The following is a 27,583-nucleotide window of genomic DNA, read 5'->3' as shown; positions in this document are numbered from 1 at the left end:
GAGTTTTTGCAGGGAGTGTTTATACGCGACGGGCGCGTTTCGGTGTCTAGTGTCTGGTGGCAGCGCTGACAGCGGCCGCCACAGGTGCGGTGGCGACGGGAGAGGCACTCCACACACCCCGCACTCCGCACCCCGCGCCAACCCTTCGCCCCCACACTCGGCGCCCCCGCCCTTCGCTACGCCAGGTTCGAGCCCACCCCGCCCCACCCCACACCCACGCCCTCACCCCCGCCCTCGCCCTTCATCCGCGGCGACACCCGACAGACGACAGTCACCCCGCACGGCCCCTCCCCTCCCCCTTCCCTCCCTTGAGAGCTTCCTGTCACACCGGAACTGGACTCGAAAAAGTCCCCGGCTGTGACGTTTCCGGCCGCGGCCTTCCGCTGTCGACCTGACGCACGACCACATCCTCGCGATCGTCTGGACCGCTCACACTCACTCACACACCTAACGTCGCGCCGACAACATTTGCACAATCACTGCTGCCATACGCTTTTCTACTCATTTTTTGACATTTCTGCCATCCATATCCATTCGTATAGCGCTCTCTCTTTCTGACAGGTGTGTGTGCCAAACAGAGACAAAAAACTATACTAAATTGCGAATAAACAGGGTTGACGATTTTTTTATATCAACTCCTTCATTCGCTAGGAAATTTTCAAATTATTAAACACCAGTACTGCTACCCGGCTTTGCTTGGTAAATGAAAGAGAAATGAAAACCACGAAAAAAATCTTCATTTGTTTTTTTTATTTAATTTATTTGAATCGAAAAATTTAATGTTTAACGACCGACCAATCACAAACGCCTTTGGCCAATCCGGCCAATCGGAAACGACTTCGACGATAGGCGATCAGAAACGTATTACAAACACCGTTTCAGTTTTATAGAAGAAGATTAAGCTAGACTAGTTGTAAATATAGTGAATGAATCTTGATTACCAATTACACACTTATTGAATCGGTGAGTGTTTTATTTTATTTTATTTTATTTTACAAAATCAATTAATCAAGCACACTCGTCTAACAGATTGCTCCAAAGCGACGAGTGTGCTAAAAAGATTAAGAAGTACAAAAGGAAAAAATAAAAGTTAAATAAACAAATTATATATACAAATATACAAATTAAATAAAGAAAAGATAACTAAATAAAACATGAAATCATAATTAAAAACACTAACTTAACCTTTCTAAATGATCGCGACCTCCATAACTTAGGAAGTGGTGCAGAGAATGAAGAGAGACGTGACAAATGTCAATGGCACCATCCAGTGAATTTAAGAAACGGAGGCCGCGAGGAATGGGAGAATAACTAAATGCCACAGTTCTAGCCAAAGGAGTGTGAAAAAGGGGACGATGGCGGGTCCATATCACACTCTCTGGAGCATGAAGGCCCAACTCAGCCAGGATAGACGGACATGAGATACAGCCTCTAAATATGGAAAACAAGAACTTGATGAGGGCAACACTCCTCCTGTGGTCAAGAGAAGTGTAGCCGACCATACCCATGACGAATTTTGAAGGAAATATGTATGGGTAAATCCCATATTGCTCCTTATAAAGCAGTCTGAGAAATCGTCTTTGGACAAGTTCAAGCTTCACAGATAGAGACTTAGTGTAAGGATTCCAGATCATAGAGGCGTATTCCAAGATACTCCTAACTAGAGCATTGTACAGCAATCTCAAAACAGCGGGATTATGGTAGTGTCGAGATTAACGAAAGACAAATCCAAGCATTCGTGAGGCAGAGCAACACACAGAGTCGATATGAACAGAGAAATTTAGTTCACTCTGGAATGCAACCCCAAGATCAACAGTTGAATCGATCCAGTTCAATTTTAATTCCATACACACAGCTTAGCATTGATTATCCATTATGCGAATTTGTATGATATCCGAAGATGTCGACTTAAAGCGCAAATTTGTGACGAATTCTCTAATTAAACTGCAGTCAGTTTCTAGTCCTTTATTTTAATCTATGTACATAGTAACGATAGATGAAGTTTTGTGATCATGCGAAATTTTGACTAGTTTGTACTCAAATCACACGCATTCATGTGTGTCTCGAGTATTTGGAGATAATTCCAATACCGTTAATTAACGCACTGCAATGATAACATTGATAAAGCCATGAATTAGTCACCTATAAAGTATTTCTCTTGATTATTGGAATTTTTCTATTGCATAAAACATCTCAATACCGTATCATCTGGATAATTGATATCTAATTGTGAAAAATAAAATAGTACTTTTCAATTCTATGCTGAAAAAACAGTATAAAATAAGGTCACATTCTTGTATAGTTTGATCTATTTAGTATGTTTTTAATACAAAAAAAAATAATAAGTTTGTTGTCTTTATCATATTGAAAGCTGTTTGATTAACTGATCTAAATTTTTCTTAAATGCAATTTGTTGTCTTTAAATATCTACATTTTTTTTTTCAATTGTTCCGGTTGTGTAAAAATGAACTGTATAAAATAGATAAAAAAAAAGATAAAGATAGTTAAAACTAATAAAGGAAATAATCTATCCAATCTGTTCTTCGGCACTCATTAACTTCTTTCTCAGAATTCTGGACTAACCATTACTTATGTTGATATGACCATCTTGTGGTCCTGTTTGAATCACATACTTGGAACTCTGCTATAAATAGAAAATTTTATATTATACGAAATATTATACGAAAGTGTTTGCGGGCGTCTCCTTTATCAAGTTATATCAATCAAAATACTTATTCCTTATCTGTTAATGTATCAAAGATTTGTTATAATAAGATAAAAGGCCTAATTTCACTTGAAAACGATAAAAGTTATGGATAATTTTAGATTTTGATACTATCATAAAATTATGCCTGATAGAATTTATTCACATCATAAAATTTTTGACTTGAATAATTAATTAATGAATCTTTGTGAATTTTATTATACTGAAGAGATTCGTAATGTTATTGAATATTTACACTCATGATATTTGTCATTTGTATGTTAACCTTCTAAATGTTTCATTTTAGTTTGGATGTATCATATCAATTTTAATCTTATCTCACTTATTCCATGCGAGACATGAATTTCGTACTATTTTGTTATTTTCAACGCTCACTCTTTGCTCTTTACAGTGCTGATCGACGCTAACAGTGAAACGTAAATAGACTCGACGAAAGGTATCTTCCCATCGGGTGTGTGCGTGGTCCAGTGATAAATATACATACGAACTTGAATAATGGTTCGAATAGTGTTGAACATAGTGAATCACGTAGTTGTAATTTATCCGAAAAAACGTTACCTCAGTGAATGAGTATGCCGGAGAATGGCACTGGTGGAGAACAACAGATACATAGTACAGGTACGTTGTCGAATTACATATGTTCTTCATTCGAAGGTTGTGCACCGTTTTGATCGACGGTGTCGTTTCAGGTTTTCGTCGGTGCGTTGTCTGCCCAATATGAAGCTCTCTCGGTGGAGGCTTCCAAACAGACCAGCTCCGAGGAGATTGTTTCGTGCATCGCCGACAAACTCAACCTTACAGATGCATCGGGCGGAACATACGAGTTGGCAGAGGTAAATATGAAAGTAATTTGGTTTTTACGGAGTGGGACGGAAGTATCGGTTTCATTCGTGGCTTTAAAACTATTCAATGATGACAAACATATCCATATTTTAAGTAACTAATGTCTTATATTTTCGTATAAAATGTCCGGATAATTATCTTGTAAAATAAAAACCTTGTAGAAATGAAACGAATGCTTCCGATGTACATATATTTAATTTTAGCATGACATTTGTATGAGTAATTTTGATTAATATAAATTTGTCATACTACATATGATCTTCCTGATTAGGTTGTGGGTGATGTGGTGGGAGGAGAGTGCAAAGAGAGACGACTCGGGGCCAGCGAATCCCCCGTGGCGGTCATGCTGTTGTGGCCGCATACCACGTCTGGTCAATACTACAGGTAGAAAAACTTCCATCAAGTTTTTTTCGCTTATAATATTATGTTAATAATTTCTCAATTTGTATCGTCTTCAGATTTTACCTCAGAGAGAAAATGACAATGGACGTTCTGTGGATGAAGAATTTTTCCATGGACCCACAACTTATCAAAGACTATTTTCAGAGATTTTTATACCAGCCGAAAGATAGAGAATATCCCGATTTATGCCAATTGCCAGATCTTAATGAACAAACACTATTAGATAATTTAAGGGCTCGTTTTTCTGCCGGATACATTTACACATACGTTGGCTCGATTTTGATAGCCGTCAATCCGTTTAAATTCCATCCCATCTATAATCCTAAGTATGTCAAGTTATACCAGAATAAAAGAATTGGCTCGAGCTTGCCACCGCACATATTCGCCGTGGCCGACACGGCATACCATTGTATGCTTAAAGAGAAGACTAATCAGTGCATCGTGATCAGCGGCGAGAGCGGCTCCGGCAAAACGGAGAGCACGAATTTCTTGCTGCATCATTTGACGGCTCTGAGCCAGAAGGGATCGCACGGAAGTGGGGTTGAGCAGACTATTTTGAGTGCCGGACCCGTTTTGGAGGCTTTCGGCAATGCAAAAACTGCACACAATAATAACTCCAGTCGTTTCGGAAAATTTATACAGGTATTTTCACACCTCGAATATTTCCTATCGACAAGTGGATGTCAAATTGTTATGTCATCTTTTGTGTTTTAGGTTAATTATAAAGAAAATGGAATGGTGCATGGAGCTGTTGTTCAAAAGTACCTGCTAGAAAAATCGAGAATTTGTAGTCAAGGACGGAATGAAAGAAACTATCATGTTTTTTATTATCTTCTGGCCGGCGCTTCCGAACAAGAGAAGCAGCAGTTGCATCTTTTGGTTCCAGAAAAATATAATTATCTGTCGAGGAGCGGATGTTGTGTTTTGCAAAACATTGACGAGAAGCACGAGTTTTCCAGATTAAAACAGTCGATGGAAATGGTTGGTTTTATGCCTGATAAGCAAAGGAGATTATTCGGTGTGTTGTCAGCCGTTTTATTACTGGGTAATATTTTATATTCCAGCTTATTTAAATTTAAATTATAACCTTTCAATGAAATGTTCATATGAATTGCAATAGGAAATGTCGAGTTTCAACCTAGAAAATCTTACCATCACGATGAAGCTGTCGGAGTAAAGAATCCGGAAGTAGTCGGGTTGATTTCTGAATTACTTAGAGTAAAACAAGAGACGTTGATGGCGGCGCTAACAGCTAAAAGAGCCAGAGTTTCAGGAGAAACTCTGATCATCAACTATAGGTAAATTTATTGAATGAAACAAAAATTTTAGTTTCACATCAAAGTTCTCTATATATTATTATTTTTTTAATATCAAGACTACCGGAAGCTGTTGCTGCACGCGATGCAATGGCCAAATGTCTGTATGGAGCGTTATTCGATTGGATAGTCATGCAAGTGAATCATGCACTTTTATCGAAAAAGGATACTCTGCGTGAACACCAAGGGCACAGTATAGGTATATAAAAAAAAAACATCCTGCTGTAAATATTTTATGTTGCTAAAGCGATTCATACATAACTGATTCATTACATATCGTTTTAGGAGTTTTAGACATATTCGGCTTTGAGGATTTCGGTCCATTCAACAGTTTCGAACAACTTTGTATCAATTACGCAAATGAACACCTACAATACTATTTCAATCAACACGTGTTCAAATACGAACAAGAGGAGTATAGACGTGAGGGAATTCGTTGGACCGATATTGGATTTTTGGACAACACCGGTTGCCTTCAACTAATTGAGGGAAAGCCTGGAGGATTATTATGCGTACTCGACGACCAGTGCAAGTAAGATTAATCAAAAGTTTATTCTAAATAAATATTGGACTATATAATACTATTGCGATCATTGCAATAGTTCCTATTGCGGCCAGGTTTCTGACGAATAGCCTACTCATTCTGGCGTACCTCAAGGTTCCAATTTGGGGACGCGACAATTGGTGCAAGGCCAAAATGTTCAACGACAAAATGTACCCGAAAATTAGTGCACTGACAAAATGTACCCGCGACAAAATGTTCAAAAATGTTCAAAATGTTCAAAAATCCTAAATTATCCTATTTTAATGGCAAAAGTAACTTTTTATTGTATTATATTTATCGATGTATATGGTACTTTTTATCGTATAGATCGCGGATGTTATTAAATTATTATAAATTAAAGGTGTTCTCAACCGTACCAACATATACTTATTTAAATTGAACAATTACATTTTAAGCGAATGTCATTGTGACTCATTGAATATCATTTTAAGATGTCATTGAATTAGTATAAATGTCAGGGGTTCTCAACCGTATCCAATATTTACGTATTTAAATTGAAAAAAAAAACTTTCCGAGCGTATGAACTGCAGATTACATTGCATTAGTTTATATGGCAGGGCTTCTCAACCGTCTCCAAAATTTACTTTATTTCAAATGAATTATTTACTTTTTATCGTACACATCGCGGGCGTTATTAAATTAGTATAAATGACAGGGGTTCTCAACCGTATCCAATATTTACGTATTTAAATTGAAAAAAAAAACTTTCCGAGTGTATGAACTGCAGATTACATTGCATTAGTTTATATGGCAGGGCTTCTCAACCGTCTCCAAAATTTACTTTATTTCAAATGAATAATTTACTTTTTATCGTACACATCGCGGGCGTTATTAAATTAGTATAAATGACAGGGGTTCTCAACCGTATCCAATATTTACGTATTTAAATTGAAAAAAAAAACTTTCCGAGTGTATGAACTGCAGATTACATTGCATTAGTTTATATGGCAGGGCTTCTCAACCGTCTCCAAAATTTACTTTATTTCAAATGAATAATTTACTTTTTATCGTACACATCGCGGGCGTTATTAAATTAGTATAAATGACAGGGGTTCTCAACCGTATCCAATATTTACGTATTTAAATTGAAAAAAAAAACTTTCCGAGCGTATGAACTGCAGATTACATTGCATTAGTTTATATGGCAGGGCTTCTCAACCGTCTCCAAAATTTTCTTTATTTCAAATGAATAATTTACTTTTTATCGTACACATCGCGGGCGTTATTAAATTAGTATAAATGACAGGGGTTCTCAACCGTATCCAATATTTACGTATTTAAATTGAAAAAAAAAACTTTCCGAGCGTATGAACTGCAGATTACATTGCATTAGTTTATATGGCAGGGCTTCTCAACCGTCTCCAAAATTTTCTTTATTTCAAATGAATAATTTACTTTTTATCGTACACATCGCGGGCGTTATTAAATTAGTATAAATGACAGGGGCTCTCAACCGTATCCAATATTTACGTATTTAAATTGAAAAAAAAAACTTTCCGAGCGTATGAACTGCAGATTACATTGCATTAGTTTATATGGCAGGGCTTCTCAACCGTCTCCAAAATTTTCTTTATTTCAAATGAATAATTTACTTTTTATCGTACACATCGCGGGCGTTATTAAATTAGTATAAATGACAGGGGTTCTCAACCGTATCCAATATTTACGTATTTAAATTGAAAAAAAAAACTTTCCGAGCGTATGAACTGCAGATTACATTGCATTAGTTTATATGGCAGGGCTTCTCAACCGTCTCCAAAATTTTCTTTATTTCAAATGAATAATTTACTTTTTATCGTACACATCGCGGGCGTTATTAAATTAGTATAAATGACAGGGGTTCTCAACCGTATCCAATATTTACGTATTTAAATTGAAAAAAAAAACTTTCCGAGCGTATGAACTGCAGATTACATTGCATTAGTTTATATGGCAGGGCTTCTCAACCGTCTCCAAAATTTTCTTTATTTCAAATGAATAATTTACTTTTTATCGTACACATCGCGGGCGTTATTAAATTAGTATAAATGACAGGGGTTCTCAACCGTATCCAATATTTACGTATTTAAATTGAAAAAAAAAACTTTCCGAGCGTATGAACTGCAGATTACATTGCATTAGTTTATATGGCAGGGCTTCTCAACCGTCTCCAAAATTTTCTTTATTTCAAATGAATAATTTACTTTTTATCGTACACATCGCGGGCGTTATTAAATTAGTATAAATGACAGGGGTTCTCAACCGTATCCAATATTTACGTATTTAAATTGAAAAAAAAAACTTTCCGAGCGTATGAACTGCAGATTACATTGCATTAGTTTATATGGCAGGGCTTCTCAACCGTCTCCAAAATTTTCTTTATTTCAAATGAATAATTTACTTTTTATCGTACACATCGCGGGCGTTATTAAATTAGTATAAATGACAGGGGTTCTCAACCGTATCCAATATTTACGTATTTAAATTGAAAAAAAAAACTTTCCGAGCGTATGAACTGCAGATTACATTGCATTAGTTTATATGGCAGGGCTTCTCAACCGTCTCCAAAATTTTCTTTATTTCAAATGAATAATTTACTTTTTATCGTACACATCGCGGGCGTTATTAAATTAGTATAAATGACAGGGGTTCTCAACCGTATCCAATATTTACGTATTTAAATTGAAAAAAAAAACTTTCCGAGCGTATGAACTGCAGATTACATTGCATTAGTTTATATGGCAGGGCTTATCAACCGTAATATAAAATCTTATAATGAAAATAAATAAATAAAAGCCAAAATTACAAATCTTTTCTTCATATGAAATAAGTTGTATTCAGTTGAAAACAAAACAAAAATCATTTAAACATAATATGAGCATACAAAATAGATAAAGAAAAAAGATCATCATTTGACATGTATTTTTAAAATCATTTTTAAATTTATTACTTAATTTTGTAATAATATTTATTTTAATAAATAAACAATATTCAATTAAAATAATACATCATTAATTGTAAGATTAAAAGTGATCTGCTCTCAAATAATGGAATCATCATAGTTCGAACTGTTGAAATGCACATGTCATTAAATTTAAAACATTAAAACACAAAATTTATCAATTTTCAGATTAAAACAATAATTGTTAAATTAAAAATTTAAAATACCTAACATCAGTGACAAATTTAGTTATAATATAATTGCTTATCAACAGCTACCGCTGCATAAAAAATATTGATGTCATTTAAAAAATTTGAGTATATTATGACTTAATTTATACATTCTTAAATAATAAGAAATAAATAAGCAAAAAGTTGTGCATTTGATGGAATATCGATAATAAGAGGAAGCTTTTATAAAAAAAAGATACAAAAAATGTACTAAAAGGAAATAAAAATATTGTATATAATATTAAAAAATCCATAATTATTAAGATTAAAAAATGGTATGACAGTATTTAAATAATGTAGATACATACATACATATGTACATTAAAAGGAATTTAATATTTTTCATATTAAATAAGTTTAGTTTAGTTTTAAAATACAAGGATTTAAAATTAATAACTAAATATAATATACATAAGTATGTGACTAGATATATAAACTAGAACCCTGTTCGCCCTTGACTTGACTGCTGCGAGAAAAATATCCTGTGTACGCACCTGAAAATGAATGTTATATATTATTTTATATACAAAATTTTAACGAAATAATATTTTAGAATAAAAACTAACGTGTTTAAAAATTATACGATATTCCTCTTAGGTATGTCTCCAAACTTTGTCGATTAGCCCAATTGGCTGTGACGTTTTTTATCCTCTCTGCCAATTGTACGTATTTCGGCCGCTGTTGTCTTCCCATAACTCCGGAGTTTAGTTCTTCTACTAACTTCTCGGTCTCGGCTTGGAGACCTTGAAGGGCTTTCAAAAATTTCCAGAGGTTTGGAAATTGGGCTCCAATTGTATAGCCAACTTTCATATGGAAGCCTTCCACTTCGTTATCTGTTTTTCCATAATTATGTATTATTCGGTCTCGAACATTCCATATGTCTATGGAAGCTACCCGAGGTTCACGCCTTACATTCGCTATGATTTTCCCAATATAATTTACCTCAAAATAAATGAGAAAATCATCGACCTTTTGTTGGATTTCTCGCTCTTGTTCCAATAGCCAAGGGTTGAGAATTTGGAGGAGTTCCTCCCAGCTTTCGACTACATTTTCTGGAGGAACGAATGCTAAAGCCAACACCATTTTAAATTTAATTGCATTTTCCTGATTATCATAAAATTCCGTTAATCCCAATTCCTGGATTTTTCTATAGATACTTTGGGACAGATGGAAAAAGCAACCCGTTACTTGCGCATTTGGCCATTGGTTTTGAACGGCATTGATGGCTGCCCTCCCGAAATCCATCATTACCCTATTAGGTTCCCAATCTTGAATATACATTTTTAATTGACTAAAGAGTCTATTGTATGTGGTTCCACTTTTATCTGGAAGCAGACAAAATATTAAGGGAACCGCCTTCCCCGGCTTTTGGTCAGTGCCCTCCAGTCGCGTGCCATGTATAGAATATAGCTGCGTGAATAGTGGTGGAGCAGTTTTGAATGTACCGTCCATTAGTATGCTCTGGCAACTTTTTAAAAATTCTAAATTCTTTCTCGTTGTGAACATTAAAATTCTTTCTTCAGAACCAGAGCCTGAATCCCAAAATAAAAATTGCTCCGGTGTAGTTGTGCTACCTGTTATTTGATACTCTGTAGGTACATCTATGTCGCTCCTTGTTATTGGCAGAGGAAGTGGTACTTGTACTTTATTCCTCTGCCTTTGTACATTTCTCTTCAAATGATTTATCGAAGGCAATCTTGCCTTGGCTACATCAGTCGCTGCCATTAACGATCTTTGCACTATGCTAGTGGTGGTGCTGGCACCGATAGCGTTCGATGCCGCTTGCTGCATAAAGCCTTGAATTTGGCGTATCTCACGCCTTAGCCTATCGGGCAAGTGGCTGTGCTCCTTAGTTTGCCGAAACTCGCGTCTGTTAGATTTTGTGATTGCACGTCCATTGCATATTTTTCGGTTTTCGCAAACCCAATACTCCGTTTCAGTATCTATACCCGATCGATGACGCGTGTAGCAGAATCCATCGCATATTAATAAAACTCCATTCTTTTGCGTCCTTTCAAATGTCATATCCTGCATCTGTATAAAGAAATAAATAAATTATAAATAATTTTACTAACTAGAGAAATTATAATATAATTATTATTTCACTTTAAGGCCGATCGAGCCCATTTTTGGCAAATATCGCGCGCGCCTACGAGTTGCGCTATTTTATTATTTTTTCCCTCGTAGATAATCTACAATAATAACCAAGATTTTTGACAAAATGAAAAATAGATATCCTTCTTATTGTTTTTTTTTTAGGTTTTAAAAATGAATCTATAATTGAAATAATGAACGCTAAACATAACTTAAATTTATAAGTTTGGCTTTAGTTAAATTAGGCTTTACTGTGAAGCTATTTACGAGTTCGTCGATCTGTAACATCTCGCTGATAGTGGAGTGGTTAACATTGACCATGTTTACATATGTATACATATGTATATGTACAATGATACGCCGTTTCAGACACAAGTGAAAAAGAACAACATCGCCTTTGAATAATTTTTCACCAAAAAACGATGTGATAAAATGAGCTGCTTGGTTTTTGCTCGAACTTTTGCTTAATGTGTGAACTATAAAATAAATTTAATTAAAGCATAATTAAAATTATTTGTGACATTACAAAAAAATACGTTGTCACGTCAAAAGTTAATTAGATTTTTGATCAAGTTTTATTTAACATGGCTGGTGGAAATTTGGAGATTTTCGAATGGCTCAATCTGGAAGTCATCGAAATGCAATTCCAATCGAGTTCGATATGGAAATAAAAATTTGTTGATTTGAGAAATGATTTGGAAATAATTGAAAGTGATCGATTAACGAACATGATTAATAAAAATGCAGAAGAAGAAATAATGAGAACTTGGAACGCCGTTCCAGAAATCTTTAGCGATTTAAAAAAACTAGCGAGGGCAATATTATTAATTTTCTTTTCTACATATGCTTGTGAGTCATTTTTTTCAGAAATGAATTTCAAAAAATGTAGTTTAAGAAATAGGATGACCGATGAAATAATATTTGATGATATTTAGCACGCGGACCCAAAAATGTTCGTCATCCCTGATCTATTCTATGAGTACGGAATTATGCGTACGAAAAAATTTTTTTTTATATAATTTTCATACAAAGTCATAGATTTCTTAATACATGAGCCATTTACATATGTACATACATATATGCCGTTGTGAGCCGTTAGTGTCGTAAAAATCCATTTCAATTGATATTTTGGGAAAGGAAAGTAATAAATGTAGAATTCAAATGAAGTTAAATATAAAAATAACATTTTATAATTGGTGGGAAAATTAAAAAAGGCCACACGGACTTGAATTTGAAATCTTTGATAAGAAATAATCTAAAAGCAATCAAAATATACGCATCAAATATACTAAATTACTAAATGATTTTGCATAAATATAAAACTAATTAATAACTTTTTTATAAATAATGACAAAAAATTTAAATGGTGTTGAAACTTAAAAATTTATATTCATACAGTTTTTTCTTTCTAAGAGCTAGTTTAAGCTTATGTACAATAATATATTTAAATCAATTTACATACCTTTCTGTCACTTGAAAACACCACGCGTTAATCAGTAAAACACTGGAAAAATGATTTTGTCCGAAAGAATTCGAAGTCGAGAAACTGTACAAGTTACTCGTTCAACTGCAAAAATGCAACTAAACTCTTTGTACAAATACAAAATTCATTAACCAACCCTAACTACATAAAAAATGTTAAGATTCCTAGAAAAAGATTTGGTCGAAGCATATGCGTTTCAATACTTCGAAGACAATAGGTTATTTTGAGCTGAAAAATAAAATTCGATTTACAATCATTTCATTTTAACCATGCATTTTTTTTCTCAACGTGTGAATTTGATTAGCAAAAAGTTGAATTTGATTTACAAAAGAGTGAATACGTAATAAATAATAAATGTAATTATTTAAAAATTCATCATTATCAGTATATAATAAAAAAGAAGACAGTAGACATTTCCATGTTTTAATATTCATATAAATTATTGATATATTAATTGTCTATTAACATATGCACAGTCCATCCTAAAATGCCGATGTAACACCAAACCGGACTACGGAATGACTTTAAAAACAAAATTAATTATGGTTGAAAATTATAATACATTGCTTGAAAGATAGTCTTCTTGATAAATATTGTGGTTCTAGCTTATTTGCCATAATTTTAAAGCCCATAAAATAATTTTTCGTAAACTGGTCAAGTACGGTTTGCATATTGCAAGATAAGGTTTTTACTATATTCATTGAAGCTCAGGTATTATCAGTGGTGCTGTTAGTGGTAAATTAAAAAGAACCAGGTCGGTGTTTAATTTTTACGACCCCCCCCCTCGCTTTTTTCCTTACTAAAAATAAGTTGTATCCTAATATTGGTAGTTCAAATATTTATTAAAAAAATCAAATAATAATAAATATTCTCACTTGTTGAAATTATGATGTATTCTCTTATATTTTATAAAAACTTCCATAATGCATCCTCTTCAACACCTTGATTTTGCAAAACCCGTGTTCGTGTGTCAACAGCAACATTTCCTTTTAGCAATTCTAAATCCATGTACATATGTATGTCAAAAAACTATCAAATTTTAACATGTGAATTTAGAGATCACTATTCATTTAAGCTGATTTCCCTCATTTTATGTATCCTCAAGTGTGTATGGTCAATGGTTCAAAGAATGTTTTCTTTCGAAGTTTTGGGTGGTTTTAGATAAAAAAGCCAATAAATTTCACTAAACGTCTTTTAAGTTTTGAATGTGCTCAGATTACTATTCGAGTGTTAGAACGAGATTCTGCTCACAATATTTGGAATACAAAATTTTATGTGAAATTTTAGTCAAAATATTTTTTAATTGTACTCGAAAAACAATGTTTATATCAATCAAAGTGCCAGGGTGGCGATTTGATTTAAAAGTTATATTATTAAAATTTCTAGTCATAACAATAAAACAATAACAACAAAATATTTCTTAACAATAACAATAAAACTTGACTCTTTGTTGTTTTCGAGAAAGTTACAACCAACAGCAGCAATATAAGTTTAAGAAATAAATACTCATTTGAAACGACATATGCCATTCATAAATAAACAGACAAAGCTGTTTTTTGCGTAAAGGGCTGTAGTGCACACAATATTGACTGTGACTAATTACTACTTTTTATGTACGTACGTATCTTAGGGTTGCCATAATTGTCCGACCACCGAAGGGGACTTCCCCCCCCCCCAAAAAAAAAACACTCATAGCTTTCATAGCTTTATACACTCGAAATTCATAGCTTTGTTATAAAAAATTGTGCAATCTTTTAAAACAATGCATCTGTACCAAATCTAAAATCAAACAATATAGATTAATAGGCGATTAAATTTAATAAAACCAAATAGAACCTTACCTTAACATTTTAATTCATACGTTCTTCTCTCGCCTTTACTCTTCTTTGAATTGGGCGACTTCATGTTTTCGTTTTTTGGAGCAGCTCTTTTTCCCCTTTTATATAATTATATAGTTCAATGCACGACATTTTATAATACATACACTTTTTTATAACACGCTTTTCACTGTGTCAATATAATGCGAATTGCGCTCATCTGTTCAGTGAGCTTTATGTAATTAATGAGAACACACGTTCAACATAGGCATTTTGCGGTGGGATGGTGAACAAGTATTGTTAACTTGATAACCTTATTAGAACTTTATAATACCAGAGAAATTATAAATTTATTACATAGATATATGTATATTTTTCTATAATAAATGTGATCGAGCTTATCAACTGTGAATAGCTAAAAATTATTATTCTAATGCTACAAACCGAAGTTGAAGAGGACATTGAAGAGATTTCGAACCCACCATTTGCCTATTGTCCTAGGGTTTTACGCAAAGAAAAAAATGCATTCAATAGCCTCTAACATGAGGGTAGTGAAATTTTATAACCCATTTGTCTTTTTACATATTTTCGTCCATTTGTGTAGACAATTCATCTGTCAATCATAGAACTAATTTCAAAATATATTATTGTTTTGCCATCTCTATTCAACGCGCGTGATTTTTTTTACATTTACATTTTAATTGCATTTTACATCAATTGTGTGTCTTTTACATGTCAAAATGAAATTTTGTATGCAACTCTTACGCATAATAGTTAGTTGTAAATGATGCAATATTAATGTGAAACATAAAGGAGGTATGTAAAAATAATTTTAGCTGGGGATTAAGGAACCCGTTGCCCAAAAAAAAAAGGTTGACTATTGTAAATTTCTAATGTCTGCCTTTTTTACATACCTCCTTTTTTCTCCAATACAATGTCCGATTCATACATTTGTTTTTTGTTAAACACTAAGTAAAATCTCTCCATCATAAATCCTAATAGTCGTAATTCGAGACTTGATTGTAAAATAATACATTAAATTTATCTAAATTAATATTTGATATTCTTGCCTTATAATTGTATAATGAAATATTAAGTTTAAAAATACTTTCATTTTACATATAGCTTGCGAATGTACACTAGAAGACTTATTTGCAGAAGAAATAAAATAATTGCATTTTTAAACAAAGTTTTGGAAAAAAATTATGTGAATTTGATTTAGAGACGCCGTAAAGGTCACATTCAATGTTAAAACTCGAAGTACACGTGACCGCTGGCTGGGAACTGTTTTATCAAAATAAAACGTGGCGATCAACGTTTATTTATTTATATATTATCTTAGCTATCAAGCTAATTTTAAAATTACTTAACTCTAAAATTTATAATTATCTTATATGTACTGTCCCTCACAGAGGTCTTCGGTGTTAAACTAATTCAATGACATACGCTTAAAAACTAAATTATTCATTTGAAATAAAGAAAATTTTGGAGACGGTTGAGAAGCCCTGCCATATAAACTAATGCAATGTAATCTGCAGTTCATACGCTCGGAAAGTTTTTTTTTTTCAATTTAAATACGTAAATATTGGATACGGTTGAGAACCCCTGACATTTATACTAATTTAATAACGCCCGCGATGTGTACGATAAAAAGTAAATTATTCATTTGAAATAAAGAAAATTTTGGAGACGGTTGAGAAGCCCTGCCATATAAACTAATGCAATGTAATCTGGAGTTCATACGCTCGGAAAGTTTTTTTTTTTCAATTTAAATACGTAAATATTGGATACGGTTGAACATTTTGAACATTTTTGAACATTTTGTCGCTTAAACATTTTGTCGCGGGTACATTTTGTCAGTGCACTAATTTTCGGGTACATTTTGTCGTTGAACATTTTGGACTTGCACCAATTGTCGTGTAACCTTCCAATTTAGGTCTCCTGCTCTTCATTATATTTATAAATGATATCTTTGAAGTTATTAAGTACTCTGAATTCCTATTGTTTATTGACGATTTCAAATTATTCAAATCTATTGATGCTTTTTGTGATTCAGTTGACCTTCAATCTGAAATGCTATTTTCAATTGTTCAGCTGTAAATATATTGCTGTTTAAAAATGAGAAGTACAGCTGAAAAGTGATAAATACTCTTACCATTTAAATGGCATTAAGTTAAATTCTGTTGTGAGGCGTATCTTATATGATTCGCTAGTGCGAAGTATTCTTGGGTTTTCTTCTGTTATATGGAGCCTTGGTGATGGGGTCCATTGCTTGAGAATCGAGAGAGTACAGAGGAGGTTTCTCAGATATACCTACATGATAGTTTACGGCCGCTATCCTTGGCTCTATCCTAGTGTTTACCTGCTGGTAACACTAGGTTATAATTCCCTTGAGTCACAATGTAGAGTATATTTGGGGAAACATTTCTATAATTACTGGTTGGTTTGGTGAGCAATCCTCAATTTTTTGCAGAATTGAGCTTCAATGCTTCCAGCCAACTCGAGTACATTAGATGCCAGTTTGTTTTCTTCTGGGGCACGTACCGATTTGATGGATTTTTCGCCTGTTGCAAGGGCCATCTAGCTTCTCAACCAGATTTCTGTTAACTTGGATTTGTTCAATCTAAAATACGCTGTTTTGGTTGTGGGGTTGTTTAATTTGAGATCGTAGATGTGTTCTTACATTTGATTTCTTCAAATTTCGTTTTATTTTTGTATCTTTTGACTTGTTTTTTCATGTATATACGCCCTGGAATATATTTGTAATGTCACTCTGGCTTAATTGTAATATATAAATCTTTCAGCTTTCCCGGAGCCACAAATGAAACGTTACTGCAAAAGTTCAATACGGTTCACAAAGAAAACATATTTTATGAGAAACCTCAAAGAAGAGAACCCGCTTTTATAGTCAAACACTACGCTGGAAAAGTTAAATATCAAGTACGTTGAAATGACTCAATTGTAAATTATTTTTATTAAACTTTTCTAATCGGCGCGTTTTATTTTAGGTTACTGAAATGCGTGAAAAGAATTTGGATCTGATGCGACAGGATATAGTGGGAGTTTTGAAGAACTCGTCTCTGGCTTTTGTACGAGAATTGGTAGGGGCTGATCCTGTCGCCGTATTTCGTTGGGCGATAGTGAGGGCGTTCTTTAGGTGCCGTTGGATCAGCTTCAGAGTGGGAATAGTCTGTGGTTTCAGTTTTAATCATGTTTAAATTGTCGTTTCAGAGGATATTTTGCGTTCCAAGAAGCCGGTAGGAAGCATCGTATATGTAGAGCGGATGGAACGAATCGTTCGTCTCGGTCGTCGATACATACTCCAAATGAAATGTTGATAAGGTATTGTTTTGACGTTACTATCACATATCTGTATAGCAAAATCCACAGTATAGAAAAGAAAATCACACTACATTTTTTTCTAAAATTTTAAAGTTAATCTGGTGACATTTCTAATATAATTTATTATATATATATATATATATATATATATATATATATATATATATATATATATATATATATATATATATATATATATATATATATATATATACATATATATATATATATATATATATATATATATATATATATATATATATATATATATATATATATATATATCTTTCACAATATAGATAATTTAGATATGTTGCTTTCGAAAGCACTCGAACATTTAAATGCAATTAAACGCATGCATTATCACTTATGATAGTTTTAACGAATGTCTTATCCAAAAGGCAAGTGTTTTCAAACATTATATACATATGTGTATATTTTTTGGATTTTGTAGAGAATAAGATTATTCGATTTTCACATCAGTAATAATGAAATGATATGCACTCCCACGATTTGATCCTCCCCCCCCCCCCCCCCCAATTAACAATATTACCACATTTAGAGTATTCTAAATTTATTTTTAATGAAATATATTTTTATGTATAAATAATTTTGCAATTTAAATTGCTTACTTTGCTATATGGCATTCTCGTAGTCACCTGGTCACCGTATCAGCGATCAACCTTACAATCAATCGCATTGCGTAAGTCAAAATTATCACGCTACCTTATTGGCAAAATATAATAGTTTTTTATTTAATCTTTCACTCGAATGCTTAGTTATCTTTGTTTAATTTTTCTCACCATTAATCTTCACCACTGATATGGTTCGTTATTCATTTCAAATACATCATATTTTTATTTTTAATACATACATATGTAATTTTCAATGTTCATGCATTTCACTTTTATTGCCTTTAACACGTTTGTGGCTTATTCAACGAATTATGACTTGTTTTTGGCAATACTTATTAATGAAATACTCAAATGAAATTTTGAGCAATAAAAATAGTTTCACTTTTTATAATTTAATCAAATTGAGTCTACATAATTTTATACTTACACATTGTTTATATAAATTTTACAACAGTAAAACTCTTTAAACATTACCAGATTAACTACTATAATATACCAACATAAATCTCTTATTGCATACTATTATTATTTTTTAATTCAATTTATTGAACCATATTGAAGACCGTCTCAATAAAAAGTAATATTTGCATGACATAGGTATAAGTGTGTAGATTTTCTTTTACTCACCGACTCATTCACGTTTTCTAGGCCCATTTTTACACTCCAATGATTTGTTATTATTTACAAGTTTGTGTATTTGTTTTTATTTTTACTTTGAATTGATTTATCATTAGCATGCGAAAGCAAGCATCCAAAGCCGAACATCAACATCTAGCGTCGAATAGGCATTCCGCTACGACGTACAAGGAAAATATAACCCCATCACTACAAGACAGCGATAAAAATTCGTATAGGTCTTGGTCTTCTAGTAACAGAAGTCATCGAGCGCTCCAGAATAAACCCGTAGGTTCTCAGGAAGATAGGCTCGATCGTGTTCTATTTCCTGACGAACAGGAGGTGATGCATCGAGCGAATCAGATTGTTATGTATGTGTTTCCGTTGCATATTATCGAGAGGTGCTGGCAATAAATAATACCTAATGTGTGTGTAGTGGTGGTGGTTTTCAATTTGTATATGTTTACTAGTCTTCTTCTGATGTTGATGGACAATTCGTACATCATACATTTTGATTTAGTTTTATTTTACTTAATATAATTTGTGAATAATTATTTCCTGGTAAATTAGACCATAAATTTTTCCATGTTCGTTGTGAAAATTTTACTTTACTAACATTAATTCATTCTTGAAATTCATATGTACTTTACATAGTTTAAAATTTAGTACGATTATTTTAGTCAGTCTTTTAGTTGTGTTGTATGTATGTATATTTATTAAGCTCTTCAATAGCTTAGATATTTTGCACTAATTTTCACATTTCATTTGAATATATAAAACTCGGACTTTTCCTGTATGTATTTTGAACACATTTTTATTGTTTCTCCATACTTTGATTTAAATCTCACTTGTGCTTTAATTATCATCGTGTAATATATCATATCTCGGCTTTTGAATTTTTTTTACAAATATGGCTGTAGTTAAATCGATGCACATTTTCCATTCTACGTAAGAATAAAAATATGTATATTTTTTACAAATGGAATTCTTAGGAACACTTGTAATTTGCACCTGTAATTTGTTGTAACCGATAATGCTTGTTGAAATAATTTTTATTGTACTGATATGTTTGATGAAATTTTTTTGTATGCCTTAATTTTTCTTTCAGTTAATTTTTAAGTGTTTATACAATCAAATATTTGTGATAGACAGCATATAATATTTATGCTGTCTGTCTTGAAATTAAAGTCGTATTCGTCACATTCGAGAAAAAATTTTTACGATATGATATTTACAGGAAAAACAAATCTTTTCGTCCTCGTGATCGTGGAAAAAAGGGCTTGAAGAACCTGCAAAGTGTCAAAACATTAGCAGGAAGAACTGGAGCAAGTCTCACTTCCGGTACCGGGTCGACAACTTCAACTGGAAGTGGTGGAAAAGCACGGAAACAACCTCTGACTGTTGCCGCTCAATTCCAGCATTCACTTCATTCTCTGATGGATACATTGAATCAAGCAAATCCATTCTTTATAAGGTTGTTATTATTAAAGTAAACATTTAAAATTTAATGTATGTGATAACTCAACCGATAATCTACATATTTGCAGGTGCATTAAATCAAATGGAGAAAAAATTCCCAATGCTTTCGACGATGAAACTGTTCAACGTCAATTGCGATACACAGGAATGCTAGAAACAGTCAGAATAAGGCAAGCCGGTTATAATGTACGGTTGACGTACGAAGAGTTTATTCAATTGTATAGAATTTTATTACCAAAGGGACTGTTGAGTTCGCAGAACGATGTCCGACACTTCTTAGCCACTTTAAATCTGAACAGAGATAACTACCAATTAGGTGTGTAGTTCGCTATAGCTATAATCGTTCGAAATATTTGTGTTTGGTATATGTATATTAAAGTTTGTAATCATTTTAGGTTGTACAAAAATATTTATGCGAGAATCGGAACAGACGAAGTTAGATTTTAGGTTACATCAACAAATTATGGCATCAATTATCACTATTCAGAGATGGTGCAGAGCTATTTTGGAAAGGCGTAGATTTTTAACTCTCAGAAGAGCGACTGTAATTGTGCAGCAATATTGCAGGTAAACACTTTTCTATCTTTGGATAAATAATTCAAAATGTTTATTTTTGATGAATTTGCAATTGACACTGATGCTGTTTTAGAGATTGGATGAGGCTCCGCCAAGATGCTGCTGTTAAAGTTCAAGCTTTCTGGAAAGGAGCGCGTGTAAAAAAATGGTTTCAAAAACTTAAGAATGATGTTGTCGTTATACAGGCATTTTCCAGAGGCTATTTAATTAGAAATAAGATAAAGGCTTTGAGGAAAACAATGCGAAGGGAAGTTACAACAGTGCGTGTACCGGTAATTGAGAAAATCAAAACTACAATTCCAGAGCTAACCGAATTGCCTATTCAAAGGTAAAACATGATGAATTATTAAACCAAAATATGCGTGTGATTTTCAATTTACTTATTTTTATATTTTTTTTACTTTAGAAGTAGTGCTAAAATAGAAATCCAAAAAAATGAAAGTGACGTCGGCAGAGCTTTGAGACCAACTCAATCATTACCTAGTCCTAGACACAGGTATTTATTATTCATAACAAAAATTCAAAGAAGTCATATGAATATGTACTAATTATTTTCGAATTTCAGCCATTCTGATGACCTTTCATATGAAAGTATATCAGATAATTTATCCTCGCAGTCATACTGTAAGAAAAAAGTAACTAAAACACTAAATACTATTGATCTGTCTTCTAAGAACTTAGAAAACCGGTAAATATTCTTGAATTTTTTAATTATATTAAAAACCAAACTGAACAATATACACATGTAGTTATTGAATTGCATTTAAATACATATGTATATATGTATGTAATTTTTATTTTAGACCTAAAAATTTCACTGATACCGATTGGAGCTATCCTGAAAGAATAGACTTTGTTAAGTGTCCTGCACCTCGAAGTCAAAACGATCTCACTAATAGATTCGTCGTTGCAACTAATAAAATAACCGTGGAAGACATGGCAAATGAACTTGTACATCTCCAAATAGATATGTCAAATCTCGGTTCAAATAATGATGTGAGTTCTAAACGAAACGTAAGTTTCATTAAGAATCGGTTTTTGGATATTAATGTATGGCACTGATTATATTTGCTTCGACTTGATTAGAATTTATTTAAATTTCAGTTGACTTCAAAGGAGCCGTCAAGATTGTACAATCCTTTGATTGACCCGTATCAGGAGCAATTACAAAACCAAAGCAATCAGAATATAAGATTAACTGAATCGTTGAGTGCGTCTCATTCGAGTGTTAATACAGCTTCGGACAGTCGAAGTTGGTCAGTCGAGGATTACACGGACAATATTTTTACCGAATGTCTACCGTCGAAAAGATTCAGTGATCAATCTAAAAAGAAGGACAAAGACCGAAGTAGGGAGGAATTTTTGAATTTGGAAGAAGTTCCTATCGGAGACGACGTGGCTCCATCTGGCAAGAAACGTGCTTCACCACAAATGTACCATAGAAGTTTGTCGACCACCGTATTGGACCCGAGCGGAAGAAATCTAGTTAGCTTACCACCTATCAGACGTGATCCACGCACCCAAGATCAAAGTTCCGTTAAGAGGCATTCAACCAATCAAGGTTAGATTGTGATGCGAAAGTTGCTATTTTTTTATGTTTATTTTATGTATATATTGATGTATTTTTCTTTTTGTATAGCTATTATGACAAATGTTACCAAACCAATTCCTATTGAAAATCCAGTGGATCTTTCATATCCTAAAAGTCAAACGAAAGTGCCAGAACCTCCCGTGCGAAATATCCGAAGAAAGAAAGAAATTGTTGAAGAAACCGATTCCTCAAAGGGTGACAAATCATTCAGGTATACATTATAGTCATTTAATTATTATTATTGTTATAAGTATGCATAAAATTTTTTTAACAACTCGCATTTTTAGGTTGTCGTCAGATCAACCTAGTAATATCAAACGTGCTCGCACTACTGGCATTATAGGCACTGAAATCAAGCGACGTAATTCCGACCCTTCTGCATTAGTACCGCCACCGGTATCATTGACACCACAGCCCCCACCGTCGGCCGATCCTAATATGGAATTCATCGGATCTACGGCAAATGGCGTATTCAAGATTGCTGGTCACAGGTAATGTGAAAACAGAATTATCATTTTACAAAATCATCTTTCAAATATACTTCGTTTATAAAATTATTATCATCACAGGTTTAGGAAGTGGACTCGATTTTCCAAAGACGACAGATGTATATATTGTAATAATACGATGGATGCTTTTGTCACGCAAGGGCAAAAATGTATGGATTGTAAACAACTATTTCATACAAAGTGCATTCAGAACAAGGGCGTGTTTAGTATGCCTTGTAAGAGCAGCGGACATGTCAACGCCGGAGTAGGCGGCAGAGGCAAACATAGAAAGACTCAACGTGCATCGAATCAGTCGGGCACTGATACCAAAACTTCTGTAACGTCTAAATTTAGTCTTACGGGAACTTCGGAATTCACCGACCGGACGGATAAAATCATCTCTGACGCAAAGGAGCTACAACGAATGCAAGATTTCATTGCTAAAAAAATATACAAAATGGAAAACGAGGAACGCAAACAATCAGAGGTGCGTTTTTATTATGATTTTGTGTACTATTTTTTATTTAATTTGCCTTTTATGATATTTGTAGGGTGCGATTTAACTGTACATTGAGAAAAATACATTATATATTGCATTAAGCAATTTCGTATTGTGCATCGAATAAAATATTTTGGCATTATAAAGTGACCATTAAAAATATATGAAATGATCATTCGAAAAAACAGATTTTAGCATTAGATACAAAAAGTGACAACGTTGCAGTCTTCCGCTATTGACAATGGTCAACTGTCAAAAGTGTTTACTTTTGTTTACGTATTACGTATGAATATGAATAATGTTGTCAGGTCGTAGAGTCGAAGGCAAGGTTGTAGGTGTCGAAGGTTGCAAGCCTAAGAGTAAAAAAGAAGGAATCCAGTAGAGAGAATCCTTTGTCGTTGTCGGTTCGTATTTTGGTATTCGCGATGTTGCCAATACAGTTCATCGTCATTTTAAATACACATTTCATCCGCTTTTTAAGTAGCAAATATTTTTTTCAGTGATCAAAGTAAAGTTTCTAATGCAATATGTATCCGTCGTTTAGAAATGCACATAATTTTTTTGCAATGTACAGAATCTTTTTTTAATGTACAAAATTATTTTTAAATGCACATTTATTTTATAAAACGGATGTTTAAATTGTTCCCATATTTATATATGTTTCTAGGTGGATAGATTATTCAAGCACGCGCTAATGGAGTTCAAAGACAACCTTCTTGCAACGTATAGCGTTGTCAATAAACAAGGATCGGCGCTTAAATATAAAGATTTGATTGCTAATTTTTTACGTGTCATGGAAACGATCTGTCATAAAGGTGGTCAAGGTGAAACTTTCCCCGTTACGATGGGTGTAAATGCTTTCCGAGGCTTTATGGACGAGTTTATGGTATCGAGACATGAAGTCGACAAAGTCAGTAAGACCAAAAAAAAGAAGGATAAGAAACGAAAGGTGTGTTATTTTGTTTTAGAAATTAAGAAAATAATTATTTAAAAAATAATAATTTGACATACTGATTTGATATGCATGTTAATATGATTTGTATTTTTAAGGTTGACGATCCTATCCTGTATGCTGGTCATACTTTTGTTTTGTCGATGATAAATATTCCGACAGAGTGTGAAATATGCAAAACTTTCTTCATGTGGCCCATTGAACGTTCGCTTATTTGCCAGACTTGTAAATTAACCTCACATAAGAAATGCTATTTGAAGGTAGGTCAAAAAAATTGTTTAATTTTGACATTAATTGGTTTGTTGCATTTATAAAATTTTGTTTTGTTGTGTGTAATAGGTGGCGACACACTGTCGACGAGATAATTCCATGTTGGTCATGGAGAGTGGGGGTGGACGAGTGTTCGGAGTTCCTCTTTTCAAGTTATCTACTGGTGATGGTAAAGTTCCTGTTGTTGTCGATAGATTAGTTACAACTATTGAATTGTACGGTCTCTATACCGAAGGTATATATAGAAAGAGTGGAGTTAGCTCCAAGGTCAGTATCGTTCAAATTTCATTCAAACTATTTTTGTGTGCAATTTTTAACGTTTTATAAATTTAGGTGAAAGAATTAAAAGTGCTTTTGGACGAATCACCCGAAGATACTGTCAATCTACTCGAAGGTTATCCGGTTCATGTGCTTACCTCCGTGCTAAAGGGTTTCTTTCGTGAAATGCCTGAACCTCTGTTGACGTTCGATTTCTATGACGATTTCATATTGGCTGCCAATCTCATCGATCCTCAAGTAACAATAAATCCATTCTAAGTTGTCGTACGAATACGTTGAAAGATTGTATTCATCATATTTCTATACTTTAGGATCGTGTTGCAACTCTGTTTGATATTCTAAAAAAATTACCCAAACCTAACTTCGATCTGATGGAAAGGTTGATCTTCCATTTGGCTCGGGTAGCGTTAAACGAAGAAGCGAACAGAATGGGTCCTGGAGCGTTGGCAATTGTGTTTGCACCGTGTATCCTCCGTACTTGTAAACCACTTCCGGCTCAAGTTAGCTTGCATCACATAACTAATCAGACGACATGTGTGGAAACCATTCTCATAGAGAGACTCAGAACTGTAAGTTGTGGATACTACTTTTTTAAATGATTGTTTTAGTGCAAAATTTAAATTATTTCGTTTGATGTTCAGGTAAGAACCACACTGGCCGATATTGCGACTTTGGAATCGGCTTGTCATACTGCGACTCACCGGTTATCGTCGCTCCGTTGCTCTAAAATTTTTACGCCGGAAGAATTGACTATTCAGCAAGGTTCGACGATTGTTCCGATTTCGGGAGATATTCCGCCACCTCCGCAAAACGAAGAGGAAGCTCTCCTCGTCGATCACATACAAGAAATCAAAAAGGAAAAGGCGATTCTAACCAGCGCTTTGCCATCTCTCACTCGTGCGACGTCCGATGATGATTTACTATCCACCGATCTAGACGGAGAGAGTGGTAGTTTAGATGATCTCAGTCAAACGCCAGGAAAGGGTAGTGCTACGTCATCGGGAGCTAGAATACACAAAGCTCTGCATCGTCAGATGTCGTCTGATGATCCAATCATGGTGTAATGATTGTATAAACTCTACTTGCATTTATTTTTACTATATTCTTAATGTGATATGTGATAAATTTTACTTATTGGAACTTAAATTTTGTATTATTTTGATATTTGACTATTGAAGATTTAACATTCCAACTTTTCATCAAAGTAATGTAACTTCATCATTAACTTCTCTCAAATCGCTTTGTGAGCATTTTATGTTTTAGAAAACCTATAGCATTAAATTTATGTATGGAAGAATGTATAAATATTTGAAAGCATATATAAAAATAAGTTAAATAAAAGTTTACACAGTTCCTACATATCCCAAATTATACATTGAACGTCAACTGTGTAGTTAAATATTCTCGTATACTAATTTGATTCATAAACATTGTATTCAATTTCTTTACCATTGAAGATGTTTTATGCATTTTTTTATTCAAAAATGATTATCCATATCACGTTAACCGTTTGGCTGTTGAAGCGGTTCAAAATGTCTATTTTAGATAAAAAGCTGGATTTATGCTCGATCATTACCTTTTTATTTGTTTTTTTCCAATTTTTAACTTGCTTTTTATTATCAATAAACTCATGAAGTTTCAAGTATCATATAAATTATTTCTTACACAACCAAACCAGTGACGAAGCGTACCTTAAAATGTTTTGTGTAAAATTGATACAAACATATTTTAAAATTCAATAGAATGAAATTTTTTTTAGTTACGAAGGATTGTATAAATGGTTTTTTTTTTTTGCATTATTTGAATTAATTTATATGAAATTTTGTGATGTTTCCAAACGAATAGATATTGCAGTGAGTTTTAATTTGTACACATAATAAATACATGTAATATTGAAAGTATTTATTGATTGACAATCAATTATTTTTTAAATTAATTTTTTTAGAAATAACTAACGCTAAGCTTAAGAAGATATTCTTTTATATGAAAATAATAAAAAAAAAATGATATGTTGAACATTGTCATACTCGCTGATTTTATGTATTCAAAATGTTGTATACTCAATGAAGATAATGTTATAGGAAAATAAGCATTTATTTTATAATATTAATCAGAAGTGATAATACAATGATTCATAGAGCTGTATGTGTTAATGTAATAATGTAAGTGCGGGTACTTGAAACTTGCAAATGTACGCCGATTCTAATGTAAAATTATCGTGTCGGATCACCCTTTTGCTTTTATATATGTATGTGGCCGAAGAGGTTAAATTGTCTTTCAAATTCTTTTGTGTTAGGTTTATTGTATATACAACTTTATGATTCTGTCTTGTTTTATTCCAAAGCTTTTTTCCACAGTCATATTATCTTATATGTTTAACGGTAAGATTGTGTGCTGTTGTCGTCGAATGCTATTACATATATATATATTTTTCAAACGGTGACGTATACTTATATTTGTAG

The 27,583-nt window shown here is 33.2% G+C and overlaps 1 protein-coding gene across 3 annotated transcripts; it reads left to right on the top strand.

Annotated features, from left to right (window-relative positions):
• LOC143914785 (unconventional myosin-IXa-like) lies at positions 1–27,583 on the top strand. Of its 3 annotated transcripts, none has more exons than XM_077435129.1 (30): positions 21–185; positions 3,117–3,343; positions 3,415–3,558; positions 3,840–3,952; positions 4,027–4,612; positions 4,685–5,015; positions 5,091–5,268; positions 5,346–5,485; positions 5,572–5,818; positions 17,200–17,335; positions 17,404–17,552; positions 17,627–17,737; positions 19,107–19,358; positions 20,225–20,461; positions 20,535–20,782; positions 20,862–21,033; positions 21,116–21,370; positions 21,449–21,538; positions 21,608–21,730; positions 21,846–22,056; positions 22,147–22,603; positions 22,682–22,844; positions 22,921–23,124; positions 23,203–23,608; positions 24,288–24,569; positions 24,671–24,832; positions 24,912–25,109; positions 25,176–25,358; positions 25,433–25,690; positions 25,763–27,583. In XM_077435129.1, the coding sequence occupies exons 2-30, from the start codon at positions 3,308–3,310 to the stop codon at positions 26,183–26,185; spliced, it is 6,495 nt and encodes a 2,164-aa protein (XP_077291255.1). In that variant the 5' UTR covers positions 21–185; positions 3,117–3,307; the 3' UTR covers positions 26,186–27,583. The 3 variants fall into 3 exon arrangements, with proteins under 3 accessions (XP_077291257.1, XP_077291255.1, XP_077291256.1); XM_077435130.1 differs by having other exon boundaries at positions 22–185; positions 21,846–22,038; XM_077435131.1 differs by lacking the exon at positions 19,107–19,358 and having other exon boundaries at positions 1–185.

Source organism: Arctopsyche grandis, chromosome 7, assembly GCF_051622035.1.
Source record: "Arctopsyche grandis isolate Sample6627 chromosome 7, ASM5162203v2, whole genome shotgun sequence".
NCBI lineage: Eukaryota > Metazoa > Arthropoda > Insecta > Trichoptera > Hydropsychidae > Arctopsyche > Arctopsyche grandis.
Note: the sequence above shows the minus strand (reverse complement) of the source record. Positions and strands in the feature narration are given on the sequence as shown.